At 31.1% G+C, this 16,069-nt stretch overlaps 3 protein-coding genes across 3 annotated transcripts; 1 reads left to right on the plus strand and 2 right to left on the minus strand.

Moving 5' to 3' along the window:
• Positions 1 to 273: 273 nt before the first annotated feature.
• LOC123919034 (linamarin synthase 1-like) lies at positions 274 to 2,865 on the minus strand. Its single transcript, XM_045971256.1, has 2 exons — positions 2,311 to 2,865; positions 274 to 1,316 (listed from the first exon to the last, which is right to left on the minus strand). The coding sequence occupies exons 1-2, from the start codon at positions 2,807 to 2,809 to the stop codon at positions 370 to 372; spliced, it is 1,446 nt and encodes a 481-aa protein (XP_045827212.1). The 5' UTR covers positions 2,810 to 2,865; the 3' UTR covers positions 274 to 369.
• Positions 2,866 to 5,917: 3,052 nt separating this feature from the next.
• LOC123916159 (linamarin synthase 1-like) lies at positions 5,918 to 9,169 on the minus strand. Its single transcript, XM_045967539.1, has 3 exons — positions 8,646 to 9,169; positions 7,999 to 8,145; positions 5,918 to 7,054 (listed from the first exon to the last, which is right to left on the minus strand). Exons 1-3 carry the CDS (start codon positions 9,031 to 9,033, stop codon positions 6,108 to 6,110), a joined length of 1,482 nt encoding a protein of 493 aa, XP_045823495.1. The 5' UTR covers positions 9,034 to 9,169; the 3' UTR covers positions 5,918 to 6,107.
• Positions 9,170 to 10,995: 1,826 nt separating this feature from the next.
• On the plus strand, positions 10,996 to 15,080 carry LOC123917313 (pyridoxal phosphate homeostasis protein-like). The gene is made up of 8 exons (XM_045969003.1): positions 10,996 to 11,311; positions 11,931 to 11,997; positions 12,713 to 12,759; positions 13,066 to 13,153; positions 13,628 to 13,761; positions 13,974 to 14,072; positions 14,602 to 14,744; positions 14,857 to 15,080. The coding sequence occupies exons 1-7, from the start codon at positions 11,087 to 11,089 to the stop codon at positions 14,674 to 14,676; spliced, it is 735 nt and encodes a 244-aa protein (XP_045824959.1). The 5' UTR covers positions 10,996 to 11,086; the 3' UTR covers positions 14,677 to 14,744; positions 14,857 to 15,080.
• The last annotated feature ends 989 nt before the right edge of the window (positions 15,081 to 16,069 follow it).

A 16,069-nucleotide genomic window follows, 5' to 3' on the forward strand; every position in this document is an offset into this window, starting at 1 on the left:
CGGTTCTTAAGAGAAAGGGATTCTGGTAATCCATAGTTCGATCACAAGGTAAGTAAAACTTGCTTAAGAATTGTTTTCATCGAGAATCTAACTCCGATTCTCTCAAACGATTAGTCCTATGTAGAGTCGTTCATTACCACTTGAGTCTGGTTTAATTACATTGTCGTTATCGATACATGAACCTTTTTTTCCCTCTTTATGAATACATGTAACATTATCAAGAAAAATTAGGCACTCCCTACACTAATGCAAGATAATTCAAAATAGTCTATATATGATAATGATCAAAGCTCCAATAAGAAATATTTTAATTTAAAGTAATAAAACAATATATGTTTTATATGAGATCAATTATACTAATAAGACTGATCAAAGACTAGTATTCTGATGAAGAACCTCCTTGATTAACTTATGAAAATTATCGTAAGATGATCCTCCCAAATCAGTAGCATCTATAGCTTTCTTCTTCAACTCCAAACACGTTTGTCTCATTTCTTTTCCTTTTTCTCCTTCCATCATTTCCATCACAAGTTTTGTTATCTCATCCCTTTTCACATCATGGTTAATTTCCATCCCTATTTTCCAAGTATTACATAAATACCTACAATTTGTTTGTTGCTCTGCAAAGAAAGGCCAACAAATAGTCGGCACGCCCGAAGAAATTGCTTCAATTGTAGAATTCCAACCACAATGCGTTAAGAATCCCCCAATTGATGGATGAGCAAGCACTTGCTCTTGAAAGCACCAACTAGTTATATATCCTCTATCCTTAACCTCATCTAAAAAGTCTTGTGGTAAATGTAAAGTTTTTTCGCCAATTACAACATCTGGTCTTACAATCCATAAAAATTGTAACTTGCTATTTGCTATTCCCCAAGCAAATTCTTTCAAATGATAATCTGTCATAACAGTAATACTTCCATAATTAATATATAAGACTGAGTCAGGTTTCCATTTATTTAACCATTTTATACATTCTGGATCACTTTTCCATAAGCTTGAACCACTTACGTTGAAACCATTTTCTATCTTAGGAAAATGCCTACCAATCATGTGAAGTGGTCCAATGCTATATATGTTTGGGTTTTTAGCTCTAAGGGCATCAAGGGCTTCATCTTCCAATTCTTCAAATGTGTTAATGATGACCGCTGATGATTTTATACAATTTTGTGCCTCAGACCCCAAGAAATCAAACATAATATCATTTAGATCGGTTACTCTCATGAAACTTGGAAGGTCTTTTAGTCTGATATCTTTTAATCCGGAGATCCATTCTAAACTTGTATCCAATGTTCCATCAACAATAAAATTTTCATCTAAAAAATTGAAGAAAGTAAGATATATACTTAAGTTTCACAATATAGACAAAAAATTATGCTTATATATTTGGAGATGAATGTAGTGGTCCAAATTATTATATTCTTTTTTACAATAAAAGTGGTCCAAATTATTAACAAGACAAAATTGTGCTTGTTTTTACATATAAAAGGAAATGTACATTTAATATTTGACCAACTCTAAGCAGAATACATGATTAATAACAGTATAATATTAGGAGCTATTCTCATAATATTAGTCTTAAAAAAACACGCTGTTTAAAACAATTTTTAATGTCGTCCATTAAATTTAGATCGTATGGCTTAGATTAAAAACTGTATTTTTCTAATCAAATTGATCTAGACCGTAAAAATTAAATCAGGCGGTTTAGAACAAAAATAATGTGTTACTGTGTGCAAATCCAATCTGGTCTTGAGACTATGTAATAAAACATTAACATTATTTTCTATACATTAATGAAATCACATATCATAGTGCCACATATATAGAGTTGTACTAAAAAATAGTTACATCATAGTGCCACTTATTTAATTAAATGCATATATAAAATAATTTTAGTTTTTAATGTATATAAATTAAATCCTTTGCTTTATGAAAACTCTTGGAAAATGGATGTTGGGACCTAACTCAATTCTATAAAATCGGCTTATAAAACGAAGATTTATGTCTCACTTATATGGAGGCTTTGATATCAAATTAGAAATTGGGAGTTGGACCTAATTCAATCTTACAAAATTAGCTTTTAAGATGAAGATTGTCTCTTATTTATAAACACTTGTCCAGACCAACTCACATCTGATGTGAGATGTCTTAACAAGAACATTTTCAATTTTTTTTTAAAAGAAATTATGTTCATTTAGGGTTCATTAATTCAAATTGCTATTAATTAAGGAGATGGATCTTAATATAAACCACATAAGGAGAGGCCAATGACAGTATTTTTGTTGAGATAAGAACTTATCTTAATAATACCTTTGAATGGAAGAATGCCTCTTTTGACAAGTTCATCATATTGCAAATGTCCCACAAAGCCACATGCTGAAGCAGTCCAAAATTGTAACTCCTTAATACCCAAATCCTTAGCAACTCTTCCAGCAAAGCCACAAGCACCATCAGCAATTATGCAAGTAACTGGTAATAAACTACTATTAAGCTTATTCACAACCTCTTTAAAAGGACCATAACAATTTTTTCTAGTTGAGTCACATAACAATGGAACATCTTGTGTTGCATCCTTATCACATGGTGGCAAACCATCAGGTATAGTCTCAAATTGAAAATCTGGAAGACCCTTTACAAATTCTTCTCCAAGTGATTTTATGAAACGTTTGTGGTTGAATTCAGTGTTGATAAAGGTTATATGGAAACCGTTGCAATGGAAAAGTTTGGCTAGTTGCATGAAAGGGTTGATATGACCTTGTGCTGGAAATGGTACAAATATAGCATGTGGCTTTTGTTGGGTATGATCCATTTTAGTTATTATATGTTTGTGAATTGATGATTGTGGATTTAGTTTTTCATTCTTGTGTTTATATATTTTTTTTTAAAAAAAGTAATGATAAGGATCATGTTAATCATTTTGAATTTGTTTTTGAATGTGTTGATGTGACAGAAAATGAAATGTGGTGTTCCGTGTTATATTTTAGATAGGATATGACAATTATTGAAATGTGGTGTTGATTCAAAGTCAGACATTTTTTGTCTCACTTGGGTCAAGAGGAGATGAATTACATTGAATTTAAGAATAATTATATAAATGAGTGGACACCACACTAATTTTTCCAAAATATTAAGGTGTTATAGGTTTATGAATCTCTCAATTATAAAATGTTCAACCTTCATATTTCTAAGTAACGTGAGACTTAACTCACCTCACACTAGTCACTACAATTTCTCTCTTAAGTGTGAGTCATCCAATTCATTATCCTTCTCAAACGGAAGCTTTTTCGTCGATATACAGTTGTATTTGTACTGTTGTTGTTGTGCTCAATAAGACCCGCCACCTAACCAACTTTGTCTGGACTTTCAATACAATTGTACCACGTCTTTCCAAATGAACTCCATAATTGCAGAGAAATACTAGTAACTAGTAAGTAACGAGAATGAGAGGTAGAGCTTCATCATTTAGGACATCACTTTGATTCAATGACAATCTTCCTAAACCCTTTACGTACTCAGAGCAAATTGCAGACCAATGAAGATAAAAAACTGGCAACGTAATATTTTGTATTTGAAAATTCGAATATATCGGTATATTAAGTCAATAAATTAATGATTATTTTATGAATAAAAAATTATTTATCAATTATTGTATTTTAAAGGTAATAATTTTATAACAAAAAACACAATTTCAAAGTTGTATAAGCATTACACTAACATTTTTCATAAAAAATTCAATATTGACTATTATGAGTGATAAAGTTTAAAAAATATATAAAATTTTAATTTTTTTTTTACAGTTTAAATAAATAGTATTTAGTTATTATAATATATTAAATGATAGAAAAATAATTTGTTTCATAAAAATATTCATTTACCTATTAATTTAATGATCTAATGTACCGGCGCGGTACATTGAAAATTTTCAAATATACCATAGAATTTTTCTTATATTTTTAATACAATTGTTATTTTTTATTTATGTTTGTAATTTTTTTTTTTTTTGCTTTCACCACTAGTTTAATCTGGTTCGGGAATTAATTCTGGCATAAAGTGGTTTCAGTCCCCTCTTGATCACAGTTGCGGGGGATCGAACTGTGATCCTCCCTATCAAGTTCGGTGTTAGTCACCACTAAACCAACTAACGATTGGTTATTTTTTGTGATCTTAACATCATTCTCATAAGAACTTACCTTAATAAAACCATATTAACAAAACTACCATTTCTTTAATTATTTCTTTTTTGGTTTACAATATGTTGCTAATGAGGATTAATGACCCTAAGATCATATGCATATACTACCAAAATCTCTCACCACTAGATCAAACTCATCTTAAACTTGGCTGGGTTTTAATGATAATAAACTCACATCATAAAAGAATAAAGCTTATGGATGCTCAAGATGAAAAAATAAGATGAAGATCTAGACCAAGACTTAGACTTATTATTTAAATTAATTGTAAGTATGATTTTTATTTTTGATTTATTACTTTAATAATTATATAACTTTGAATGCTCATAAATTATTTTAAAATTAATTACAAATAAGTTTCTAAGTTAAATATAAGAGTCCATATGAAGCACGCTTTGTAAAGAATTGTTGTTTAAGATAATAGGGTGTTATCTTGTGTTGTATGAGAATTTCATCATAAGATTTGGTGAAAATTCTTGTTGTTAAATATAGTGGGTCCTATCTTGTGCTGTATTGAGATTTTGTTAGTGAAGCCTTAGGGTGAGGCAGTCCTGTAACAAGAATTCTAATAGTGGAAGCCTTCGCGGGATGTGAAGGAAAGAGATCGGATGTACCCTTAGGTTAGAAGTGAAATCAGTATAAATCTCTTGTGTCTCTTTCTTTCCCTCCTTTCTTTATTTTTCTGCATAACTTTCATACATTCATCATAGAATTTCGAGAAAAATAAAAAGAACCACAACATCTCTAAAATAACCGGAAAAAGTCTTAAAACCAAATTCACCCCTCTAAACTTACACATAATATATAAGAGATAATGAAACATTACATCGTCCATTTTTTTTTTGGCGTTAACTCTTCGGTTCTTAAGAGAAAGAGATCCTGGTAATCCATAGTTCGATCGTGAGGTAAATAAAACTTGCTTAGAATTGTTTTCATCGGGAATCTAACTCCGATTCTCTCAAACGATTCGTCCTAAGAAGAGTCGTTCATTACCACTTGAGTTTGGTTTATTACATTGTCGTTGTCAATACATGCATGAAAGGGTTACTATCTTGTGGTTGAATTCAGTGTTGATAAAGGTTATGTGGAAACCATTGCAATGGAAGAGTTTGGCTACTTGCATGAAAGGGTTGATATGACCTTGTACTGGAAATGGTACAAATATAGCATGTGGCTTTTGTTGGGTATGATCCATTTTAGTTACTATATGTTGGTGAATTGATGATTGTGGATTTAGTTTTGCATTGTGTTTATATATATATAAAAGTAACGATAAGGAGGATAATGTTAACCATTCTTTAATTTGTTTTTGAATGTGTTGATATGTATGACAGAAAATGAAAAATGTGGTGCATGTTAGGTGTTGAAATTTTGGATAGGATATGATAATAATTGAAATGTGGTGTTGATTGAAACTCAGATTTTTCTGTATCAGCTATATTATTTAGAGATTTATTTTTGCCACCCTACCGTTTACTCGAGCGTCCTACGTGTTTCCCATTTTACCCTTTCGCTACTTAAGTAGCGGACGTTGTTGTAAAATGAGAAATTTTTGAGAAATTTTACCACTACCGTCTGCTACTTAAGTCGTGGAATCGTCGGTGATTAAAAGCACATGCATCAGTCAAATGTGTACCAAGTGGCAATTTTAATTGAAACGATTCGTTCTAAGAAGAGTCCTTACCACTTGAGTCTGGTTTAATTACATTGTCGTTGTCAATACATGCATGAACTTTTTTTCCCTCTTTATGAATACATGTAACATTATGAAGAAAAATTAGGCACTCCCTACACTAATGCAAGATAATTCAAAATAGTCTATATGATAATGATCAAAGCTCAAATAAGAAATATTTTAATTTAAAGTAATAAAACAATATATGTTTTATATTAGATCAATTATACTAATAAGACTGATCAAAGACTAGTATTGTGATGAAGAACCTCTTTCATTAACTTATGAAAATTATTGTAAGATGATCCTCCCAAATCAGTAGCATCTATAGCTTTCTTCTTCAACTCCAAACACGTTTGTCTCATTTCTTTTCCTTTTTCTCCTTCCATCATTTCCATCACAAGTTTTGTTATCTCATCCCTTTTCACATCATGGTTAATTTCCATCCCTATTTTCCAAGTATTACATAAATACCTACAATTTGTTTGTTGCTCAGAAAAGAAAGGCCAACAAATAGTCGGCACGCCCGAAGAAATTGCTTCAATTGTAGAATTCCAACCACAATGAGTTAGAAATCCCCCAACTGATGGATGATCAAGCACTTGCTCTTGAGAGCACCAACTAGTTATATATCCTCTATCCTTTACCTCATCTAAAAAGTCTTGTGGTAAATGTAAAGTTTCTTCCCCAATTACAACATCTGGTCTTATAATCCATAAAAATTGTAACTTGCTATTTGCTATTCCCCAAGCAAATTCTTTCAAGTGATAATCCGTCATAACAGTAATACATCCATAATTAATATATAGTACTGAGCAAGGTTTCCATTTATTCAACCATTTTATACAAATTGGGTCATTTTTCCATAAACTTGAATTGCATGCTTTAAAACCATTTTCTTGCTTAGGAAAATGCCTACCAATCATATGAAGTGGTCCAATGCTATATATGTTTGGGTTTTTGGCTCTGAGGGCATCAAGGGCTTCATCTTCCAATGTTTCAAATGTGTTTATAATGATTGTTGATGATTTTATACAATTTTGTGTCTCAGAACCCATAAAATCAAACATAATATCATTTAGATTTGTGACTCTTATGAAGCTTGGAAGATCTTTTAGTCTAATGTCTTTTATCCCGGAGATCCAATTTAAACTTTTATCCAAAGTGTCATCGACCATAAAACTTTCATCTAAAAATTTGATGAAAGTAAAATAAGTACTTAAGTTTCACAATATAAACATAAAAATAACATCTAGAACGATAGCCGTGTGGATGAATTTAAAAAAAATAGATTAAACAACTAAATAGTTTCTATAGTATTCCAGAATTTTGTTTTTAGTCTCTAAAAATTTTCGATGACAACTTTTGGTCGTTACTTTTAATCAAAGTACTCTTGTATATTTTCATATTTTTGAATGATTTTCTGGATTCATATTTATAATATTATAAGAACATCTCCGATAAAAATTTAGACTTGTTTAACATAAGATGAATTATTTATGAATTTTTATGTGAAAAAAATTCATATTTAATTCATCTTTTGTTAAAAAAATTTAAACTTTTGCAAGAGAGATTCATACAATGAACTAAACATGACCGCATAAAAAAATTTAAAATTTCAAATGATATGCACGATTTGAATGATAAGTAGGGAACAAAAATCATGACAAAAAATATTTCAAGAACCAAAAAGTGTGAAAAAGTTCTTTAGGGACTAAAAACAAAATTCTGAAAAACTATAGGAATCATTTACTTATTTATAACCCTTTAAAAAATTATTCTCAATACTACTAGTAATAACATCATTATTTTATCTAGAACGAAAGTAAAGTCCGCCAAAAAATTATTTCAGCGTCATTTTGCTTATTAATTTAAAAAGTTCATTTTTGCTTATATACGAAACTCGAGAGTATCTAAATTTTTTTTTTTTTTTTTCACCACCGGTATTTGGTTTGGGGGTCAGTTATGACATCAAGTGTGGTTCCAGCCCCTATCAATCGTAGTTGTAGGAATCAAACCGAAAAATCAGCGTTAATCACCACTGAACCAACTAACTACTTAATCAACTAACTATTGATAGAGTATTTAAATTTTCAAGAGGTACATATTAGACAAGTGAGTAATTAATAATACCTTTGAATGGAAGAATGCCTTTTTTGACAAGTTCATCAAATTGCAAATATCCCACAAAACCACAACCTGAAGCAGTCCAAAACTGCAACTCCTTAATACCCAAATCTTTACCAACTCTTCCAGCAAACCCACAAGCAGTGCCGGCTACTAGCATGTGCAGGGTGTGCTACGTAGCCGGGCCTCAGTTTTATCGGGGCCTCAACAAAAATTTATATGATAGTAGATCTCTGCAAAATTATGAAAAAAAATTATTCACAAAAATAAAATAAGAACTCAATATTTTTTTTAACCTGTCTTTGTTAAAAAATAATTTCAAAGGCCCAACTAAAATGGCTAAGCTTCCGGAAAAAACATAAAGTGAACAAAAAAAATACAATATGAAGATTTGTTTTGATGAATTTACTTCAAAAACTACTATAGAAGTTAAGTGTTGCGCTTACGTAGTTAAAATATATTTTGTTGTAATTAATTAAAATATGAATATTTTGTACGTTAGTTATAAGGATGACAATTTTTTATGTCATTAATGTTATTTACAATTTAAATAAAAATTATTCTTTCTAAATTTTTTGCATTTTTTTTATTAAGGCTTCTATTCTTAATATTTGGAGCCGGGCCTCCAAATTGTCGGGACCGGCCCTGGCCACAAGCACCATCAGCAATTATGCAAGTAACTGGTAATAAACTACTATTGAGCTTATTCACAACCTCTTTAAAAGGACCATAACAATTTTTTCTAATTGAGTCACACAACAATGGAACATCTTGTGTTGCATCTTTATCACATAATGGCAAGCCATCGGGTATAGTCTCAAATTGAAAATCTGAAAGACCCTTTACAAACTCTGCTCCAAGTGATTTTATGAAACGTTTGTGGTTGAATTCAGTGTTGACAAAAGTTATGTGGAAACCATTGCAATGGAAAAGTTTAGCTAGTTGCATGAAAGGGTTGATATGACCTTGTGCTGGAAATGGTACAAATATAGCATGTGGCTTTTGTTGGGTATGAGGAGGAAGAGTACTACTAGAATCCATTTTAGTACTGTATGTTTGTGAATTTATGGTTGTGGATTTAGTTTTCCATTCTTGGCTTTATGTATAAAAAAGGTTATGATAAGGATAATGTTTTTTGACGGTATGATAAGGATAATGTTAATCATTCTTGAATTTGTGTTTCAATGCATTGATATGACAGAAAATGAAATGTGTTACCAACTATGAATTAGCTTGGTTCTATTAAGTATGTGGTCAGTAGTTCGATTCCTGACTCATACGTATTGAGAAAATTCGATTGGAAGAGGAGTACCTACCTACCTTGTGTGTCCCACATGTTTTCTGATGGATATTAGTTATCGCTAACGACGTGAAAACTTCGTACCTATATCATGATAACTAAAAAAAATGAAATGTGTTGAATAATAATAATAATAATAATAATAATAATAATAATAATAATAATAATAATAATAATAATAATAATAATAATAATAATAATAATAATAATAATAATAATAATAATAATAATAATAATAATAATAACAACATAATTTAAATCTAATCTATTAAATCAAGATACATATATAAAATAAAATGTTCATATATAGCTTGCTTGCACCATATAGCTCCATGTGTCAAGCAACTACGCATAATAATACTTTTGGCCCTTTATCGAATGATATGCCTGATTATGCATCACAATTTTGTAATATTTTTCCCGTTAGTAATGAGACACAGATCGATTGGGTTTTAAGTGTTATGGTTAGCTTGTTTCTGGTATCTTTGGAAATAAATAAATAATAGGTTGTTTGCCCACAAAGCATTATTAGTGGAAGTATTGGTAGAGAAAGTGAAAATTGCTTCTTGGTGGTGGCCGAAGACTCGTAAGCATGGTTTCGATTATGATTTCAACTTGTGACGATCCAACCGTTTAGCTTGTTTAGGGGTTATAAATTGACTTGGTTAAACCTTGAGGCTTTTTGTTAAATTGGGGGCCAAATAGATAATAATTTCTACGAGGACTTATATTTAGGGACCAAATAGATAATAATTTCTTATATTTTTGGTTAAATTGACTATGATTATTCTTATATTTAGGGACCAAATAGATAATAATTTCTACGAGATCTATATTTCTACTCATATATTAATATGTTTTTTTTTATAATTTATAAGCGAACTTATATTTTTACTCATAATAATACACGTGTCTACTTCTTTTTTATAATCTCTATGCGGATCTATATTTTTTCTTAGAAATTTACAATGGGTCTTATAAAAAGGAACAAAGAAAAATTTCAAGAGAGTGTTATATTTAGGGATATGGGGACCTATATTTAGTTCCTATCTAATATAGTCTTGCACATTCCTACAAAAAACTACTACTTCAACTCTCTTGTAAATCTTTGTAAACACTCTGTGTTGTAAATTGTTTATATTTTTTTAAGTGTGTAATTCATCATGTGTAATACTTATTGAGAAGTAGTAAACACAAACACTTGTAAATCAACAATTGTGATATTCTTGAGAGACTAGGTTTAGCCGGCTGCATCGAGAAGTCATTGACAATAGTTCAGGAAAGTTGTAATCAGTCTGATTATAGTGGATTAAGTCCTTGTGATAAGGCAAACCCACTCAGACAAATGAGTTGGAGTAACCTAGTTAACGGTGTACCAATATAAAAATTATGTGTCAATCTTTACTTGTTATTATCTGTTTATTTTTTGTATTTGTTGAGTTTGTTTTGGTCGAAAATGTTTTAAATTTATAGAAACTCACATCAAATTGACACTAAACTTGTTGAAATATCTTACCTAAACTTTTGTAGAAAAATTGACACTAAAATTAAAAGTTTAAAACTGAAAATTTAAAAGGGCCAATATTAAAAAAAAAAGTTTAAAGTAATTAAAAATAAAAATTTGAATATTTTTTTGCACCAAAAATAAAAAATCATTCTTTTTCTAGTTTTTTATTTTTTTATTTTTTATTCTTCTGCAGTTTGTTCTGTGTTGGTTGTTTAACCACCTCAACACAAACACACCACCATACGAACTCCACTTGTCTTCACTTCTTCCAATAATCCAACAAACCCATGACATCTCCGATGGTGGTGGAGGCTGGCGCCGTCGCAGCTTTCCGGTCAGTTATGCTCCGTGTCCAACAAGCAGCAGAAAGATCCGGTACCAAACCCGATCGAGTTCGGGTTGTGGCAGTATCCAAAACAAAACCCATTTCCATGATTCGCCAACTCTATGACGCAGGTCACCGTGTTTTCGGCGAAAATTACGTCCAAGAAATCGTTGAGAAAGCTCCTCAGGTTCTGAAATTTTTATTTTTTAACTTAACATTTTAATTGATTTTATGAGTTTTCATATTAATGTATGAAATTAAGATATTGTCATAAACCTCTCTAAAATGTAAATTATTTGTTATCTTAGTTACATAACTTGCATGTATTTTTGAATTTTAACCAATAGATATGAACTCTAATGTGATATTTATAACTAATTTTTCGGAACCAAAATGAAACTCGAATTAGTCGCTGCCATTTTTATATTGGGGATAAATTAGTCCCTCTATTATAACGAATGAGGGACTAATTTGTCCTCAATATGAAAATGTCATGGACTAATTTGAGTTTTATTTTTGTCTGGGATGGAATTGGGCCTTAAGTATATAACTTAATAAATTAGTTCGAAAATTTTGCTAACGGAAGGTAATGTGATAGGACTAAAATGACCAACAATTTACAATTCGAAGATGATTTTGTCAATTGGATGAATTCACCAACACCTATAATTTCAATCACCAACTTTGGAATTCACTTCATTCCTGTTTTTTTTTTGTTCTCTTACATTTTCATTTAATATGCGATAGTTAAAACCAATAATTTGGCTGTAAAATTTGAATAATTTAGTTTTGGGGTGTGCCTGCAGCTTCCACAAGACATTCAATGGCACTTCATTGGGCATTTGCAAAGCAATAAAGTCAAAACACTTATGAGTATGCATTTTTATTTATTTTTTCATTCATTTATGTTTTTTGTTTCAAAATTTGTTTCTTCTTCATTTGATTAATGTAGAATGATTTTTTTTTTTTTTGGTTTTACTAGGATGTTCAATAAAAATGTGGTATTTGAACACTTTGAGTTTAGTATTGTTATCATATATGTACACAAATGCTGGGAGCATGAGAGGAACTAACTTTGACTATTCAATCTTACATGAATGATGAAGATAGGTTTCACGAGTATATTTGGAGCGATTAAGAGTTTATTTCATGACATAAACACTCATTAGTCATTACTCATTAGTGGTTCTTTTTTTGATATAGTTATAAAAATAATGGCACACCCAAAATGTGATTTCAGCTTCTTTCAATAAACTTCCTAGAATATTTCATGAATAAGTGCTTTATTTTGCTCCCAAAAATAACTTAGAATAAGCTACTTATTGGGCAGAGTGCAAAGGTTTGAGCTTTGACCACTGTTTCATGCTTTTATGATTGATAACACCCTTCATATATATAAAGGTGTTTGAACAGTGGTGCCTGTTCAAATTTCATATCTGAGCTGTTTCGTACATGACTTTTGTTTGGCTCTGAACTTGTTGAAATGATTGTTGTACTTGTATTATCTTGGTTGAGGCTGTTTGGTTGTTCCTTTTCCATAGCATCCTTCAATTAGGTTAGCATTAGCCTTGCATGCTTTATTATGCAGGTGCAGTTCCAAATTTGGCCATGGTTGAGGGTGTGGACAATCAGAAGGTAGAAATTTATAACTGATATTACTAGTAGTTCTTGGAGATATGATTTTATTATTTTCTTTTGTATTTTATGCTTTCATTTGAAGAAATCTAGATAAAATGATCCTCATGCTGTGCTCAATTATCAATATCATTTACAATTTAGAATTTAGTATTTTCTGTACATATGGCCTATTCAGGCTATTCTTTTTAGATAACTAGTTGGAATTCCAAACAATGATTTTGATTAAGCTGATTTTCTAACTAAAACCACTTGCCATATCACCGAAAAACTTTTAAAGTGTAATTGTACCTTCGTAACTGGCAGGTGGCAAATAATCTCGACCGTATGGTTTCAACCCTGGGAAGAAATCGTTTGAGGGTTTTGGTGCAAGTAAATACCAGTGGAGAAGAATGTAAGTTCAGCTCAAAACGATGAGTTACTCAAAGTCCTTGATATATATTTTGGTTATGAGGTTTTCCTACATCCTCTGGGTATTTTTAATCCTAATGGTGTATGTTGTGACTTGTATGTTTCTGCATCACTATAATTTTGTGGACTTGTCTTCAAATAGTATCAGGAAATTGTTATTTCTTTTTAATTGTATGATAGACAAATATTCGTAAATTAGCGATTATGTTAGCCTATAGGGTTAGAACCTCAAACACCTGGTATTGTTGCTTAATCAATGATAGTTCAACACCTATTAGATTGGAGCACTACAGCTCATTCATATTGTTTTGTTCCTCGATATGTTGCACACTTTAATTACATGTTGGCATCTTTTCAACTTTCAAATATTTTTGAGTGCATTTTTTGTCAGAATATGATGCTTTTAGTCTTTACATATCTAAATAGATAAACTTGTTAATGATTTTTATATTTGCAGCCAAATCTGGTGTTGATCCTTCCAGTTGTGTTGATCTTGCAAAACATGTGAAGTTGAGCTGCCCAAACTTAGAATTCTCTGGCTTAATGACTATAGGAATGCCTGATTATACCTCAACTCCGCAGAATTTTCAGGTGATAGCTATATTCTAAAAGCATGCAGAGAACCCTTTGAAACGTCCTGTTTCTTGTTTGTCAGAACTTTTCCCTTTCAGAATTATATATCATTTCTTGTTTTCTTATTGTTTAATTTGAATTTAATCTGTATTTTGGTTGGTTTCGTGGCACAGCTTTTTGCTAAACTCTAATGTCTATTTGCTAATGTTAGTTCTTTGGTGAAAATGTAGACACTATCAAATTGCAGGAGTGAAGTTTGCAAGGCACTTGAGATGGACGAGGAGCAATGTGAACTGTCAATGGGCATGTCCGGTGATTTTGAGTTAGCGGTATGCAATCTATTGGGCAGCAATCTATTAATCTTGATAGATGCATTACGTGATTGCATCTTGGATTATCTTGTTAAAATTTCTCTAGCTATAGGGCCGCTATAATCGCTATTTCACCTTATAAGCCAGTTTTTTTAAGGAAAAGTTATGCCCAATATGGAAACAGAGCTTATTGATTTGGGCCACGCACCAAACTTATTAGTGTTAGGTGTGAGGGGTGTATTGAAAAAAAAAATCAAGTCTCACATTAGAAAGAGACAACATCTAAAAAAGTTTATAATGAGTGACACCTCTCACTTTACCATTCGGTTTTGTAAGGAAAAGTTAAGTCTATTATAGACCTAATAAAGACTAAGGAAAACTTTAGACAAAAGCTATTAAAACCAAGGAAACCTTTAGATATGATTCATGACAGAACATCATGGTGCTGTTTGATCTATATACTTCTTGGAGTTTTACTTTGATGATGCAATAATTATTCATTTTTTAGTGTGAAACTAGTTACTAACAAATATTCTTGCCTTTTCAGATTGAATCAGGTAGTACAAATGTTAGAATTGGGTCAACAATATTTGGACCAAGAGAGTATGCAAAAAAGCAATGATAGCAGGAAGTTGCCTTTTCTCTCCTTCTCTGTCTAAAGCAGACATGTTTTAAGGCACATCCTGAACGGTATTGTGTTTTATACTTTTATTAGTGATGTAATGGAATTCACTTTCATAGTTGGTCTCTGTACTAAGAACAAACCATATTGAAAATCTTCCAACTTCTTGTTTTCTTATAGGATGCTTGTCAAGCTACTTGGAGAGAGAGGGAGGGAAATGCAAATACTAAGGTATATAGTTGCAGCATGCTCCATCATAGTACAGTGATCATCTGCAAAAAGAAACCAAACAATTGTAACTAATGTTTGAATATTGTTTATCTTCAAATTATTTATTTGCAGACCAATTTGCACTGTGATTATTCTTAATAATCCGTTGGTAAAGCAATTGCTTTTTTTTGCTACCTGACTTGATGATATTTATAAATCATAATTCAGAATCAGATGTTACCTGCAAAAAGAAATAAAATAGTTTTAACTAAAACTTAAAATGGAGTTTCGAAAATTGGTACACAAGTGAGCCCTACGTACTATGCTTGGGAAACAAGTTAAACCTCTAAATTCCTAGATGGAATGAGTTTTATGAATTGAATTTTTAGGTTGAGGACACATCAACGTAATTTTATTCAAGGGAGGTAAGATAACTCAACTCCTATTAGAAAACATCCCTCGAGTAAAATTACGTTGATGTGGTCTCAACCATAGCATAAATTTTGGGAATTAATACTAAAAGGGTCTCATTTATACTCTGAAGGATTGTGCATACTGCATACCTCCTTAACCATAATGCCAAATAGTGAAGAAACAAAATGTTAGGTTTTCATAGTGACTAAAGCTCTCTTTACCATTTTGTCAAAAAAAGAAAGAAAAGAAGAAGCTCTCTTTACCATCTTCCCTATGAGCCTCTTGTTTTCTCCCTCCGCGCTTCCACAGTCCCATACATGTTGAACACCCCATGCATCTCTCACCCACAACTGTCATAACTCCTCCTTAGGTTGAGAGACTGCCAGAGGCACCATCCAGCCTTCTTCTTCTTTGTCAATGAGCACTCATGGATGGATGATATCAGCTTGGGTGTTAGGTTTTAGATATTGGTATGATAAACATATTTTGAATTATGACCTCTGAAAGTATCATAGGAAAAAAGTGCTCTTACACTATGTTATGTGTTAATGTGTTATTTTTTAAGCAATTTTTTTTTTTTTATCTTACGAAAATTGTGTAAGAGGCTAAGAGCACTTTTTCCTATTCCTTTGATTATCCAAACATAGTGTAAGAGAAGTTTTTTAAACAATTTTTTTTACATGAATATTCCGGGCAATTTATTGGACATGTATTAGTGTCTTAATGCAAGGGTATTTTTGAATTTAAAAACATTATTTTCTTTTTTATA

Source organism: Trifolium pratense, linkage group LG3, assembly GCF_020283565.1.
Source record: "Trifolium pratense cultivar HEN17-A07 linkage group LG3, ARS_RC_1.1, whole genome shotgun sequence".
Taxonomy (NCBI): Eukaryota; Viridiplantae; Streptophyta; class Magnoliopsida; order Fabales; family Fabaceae; genus Trifolium; species Trifolium pratense.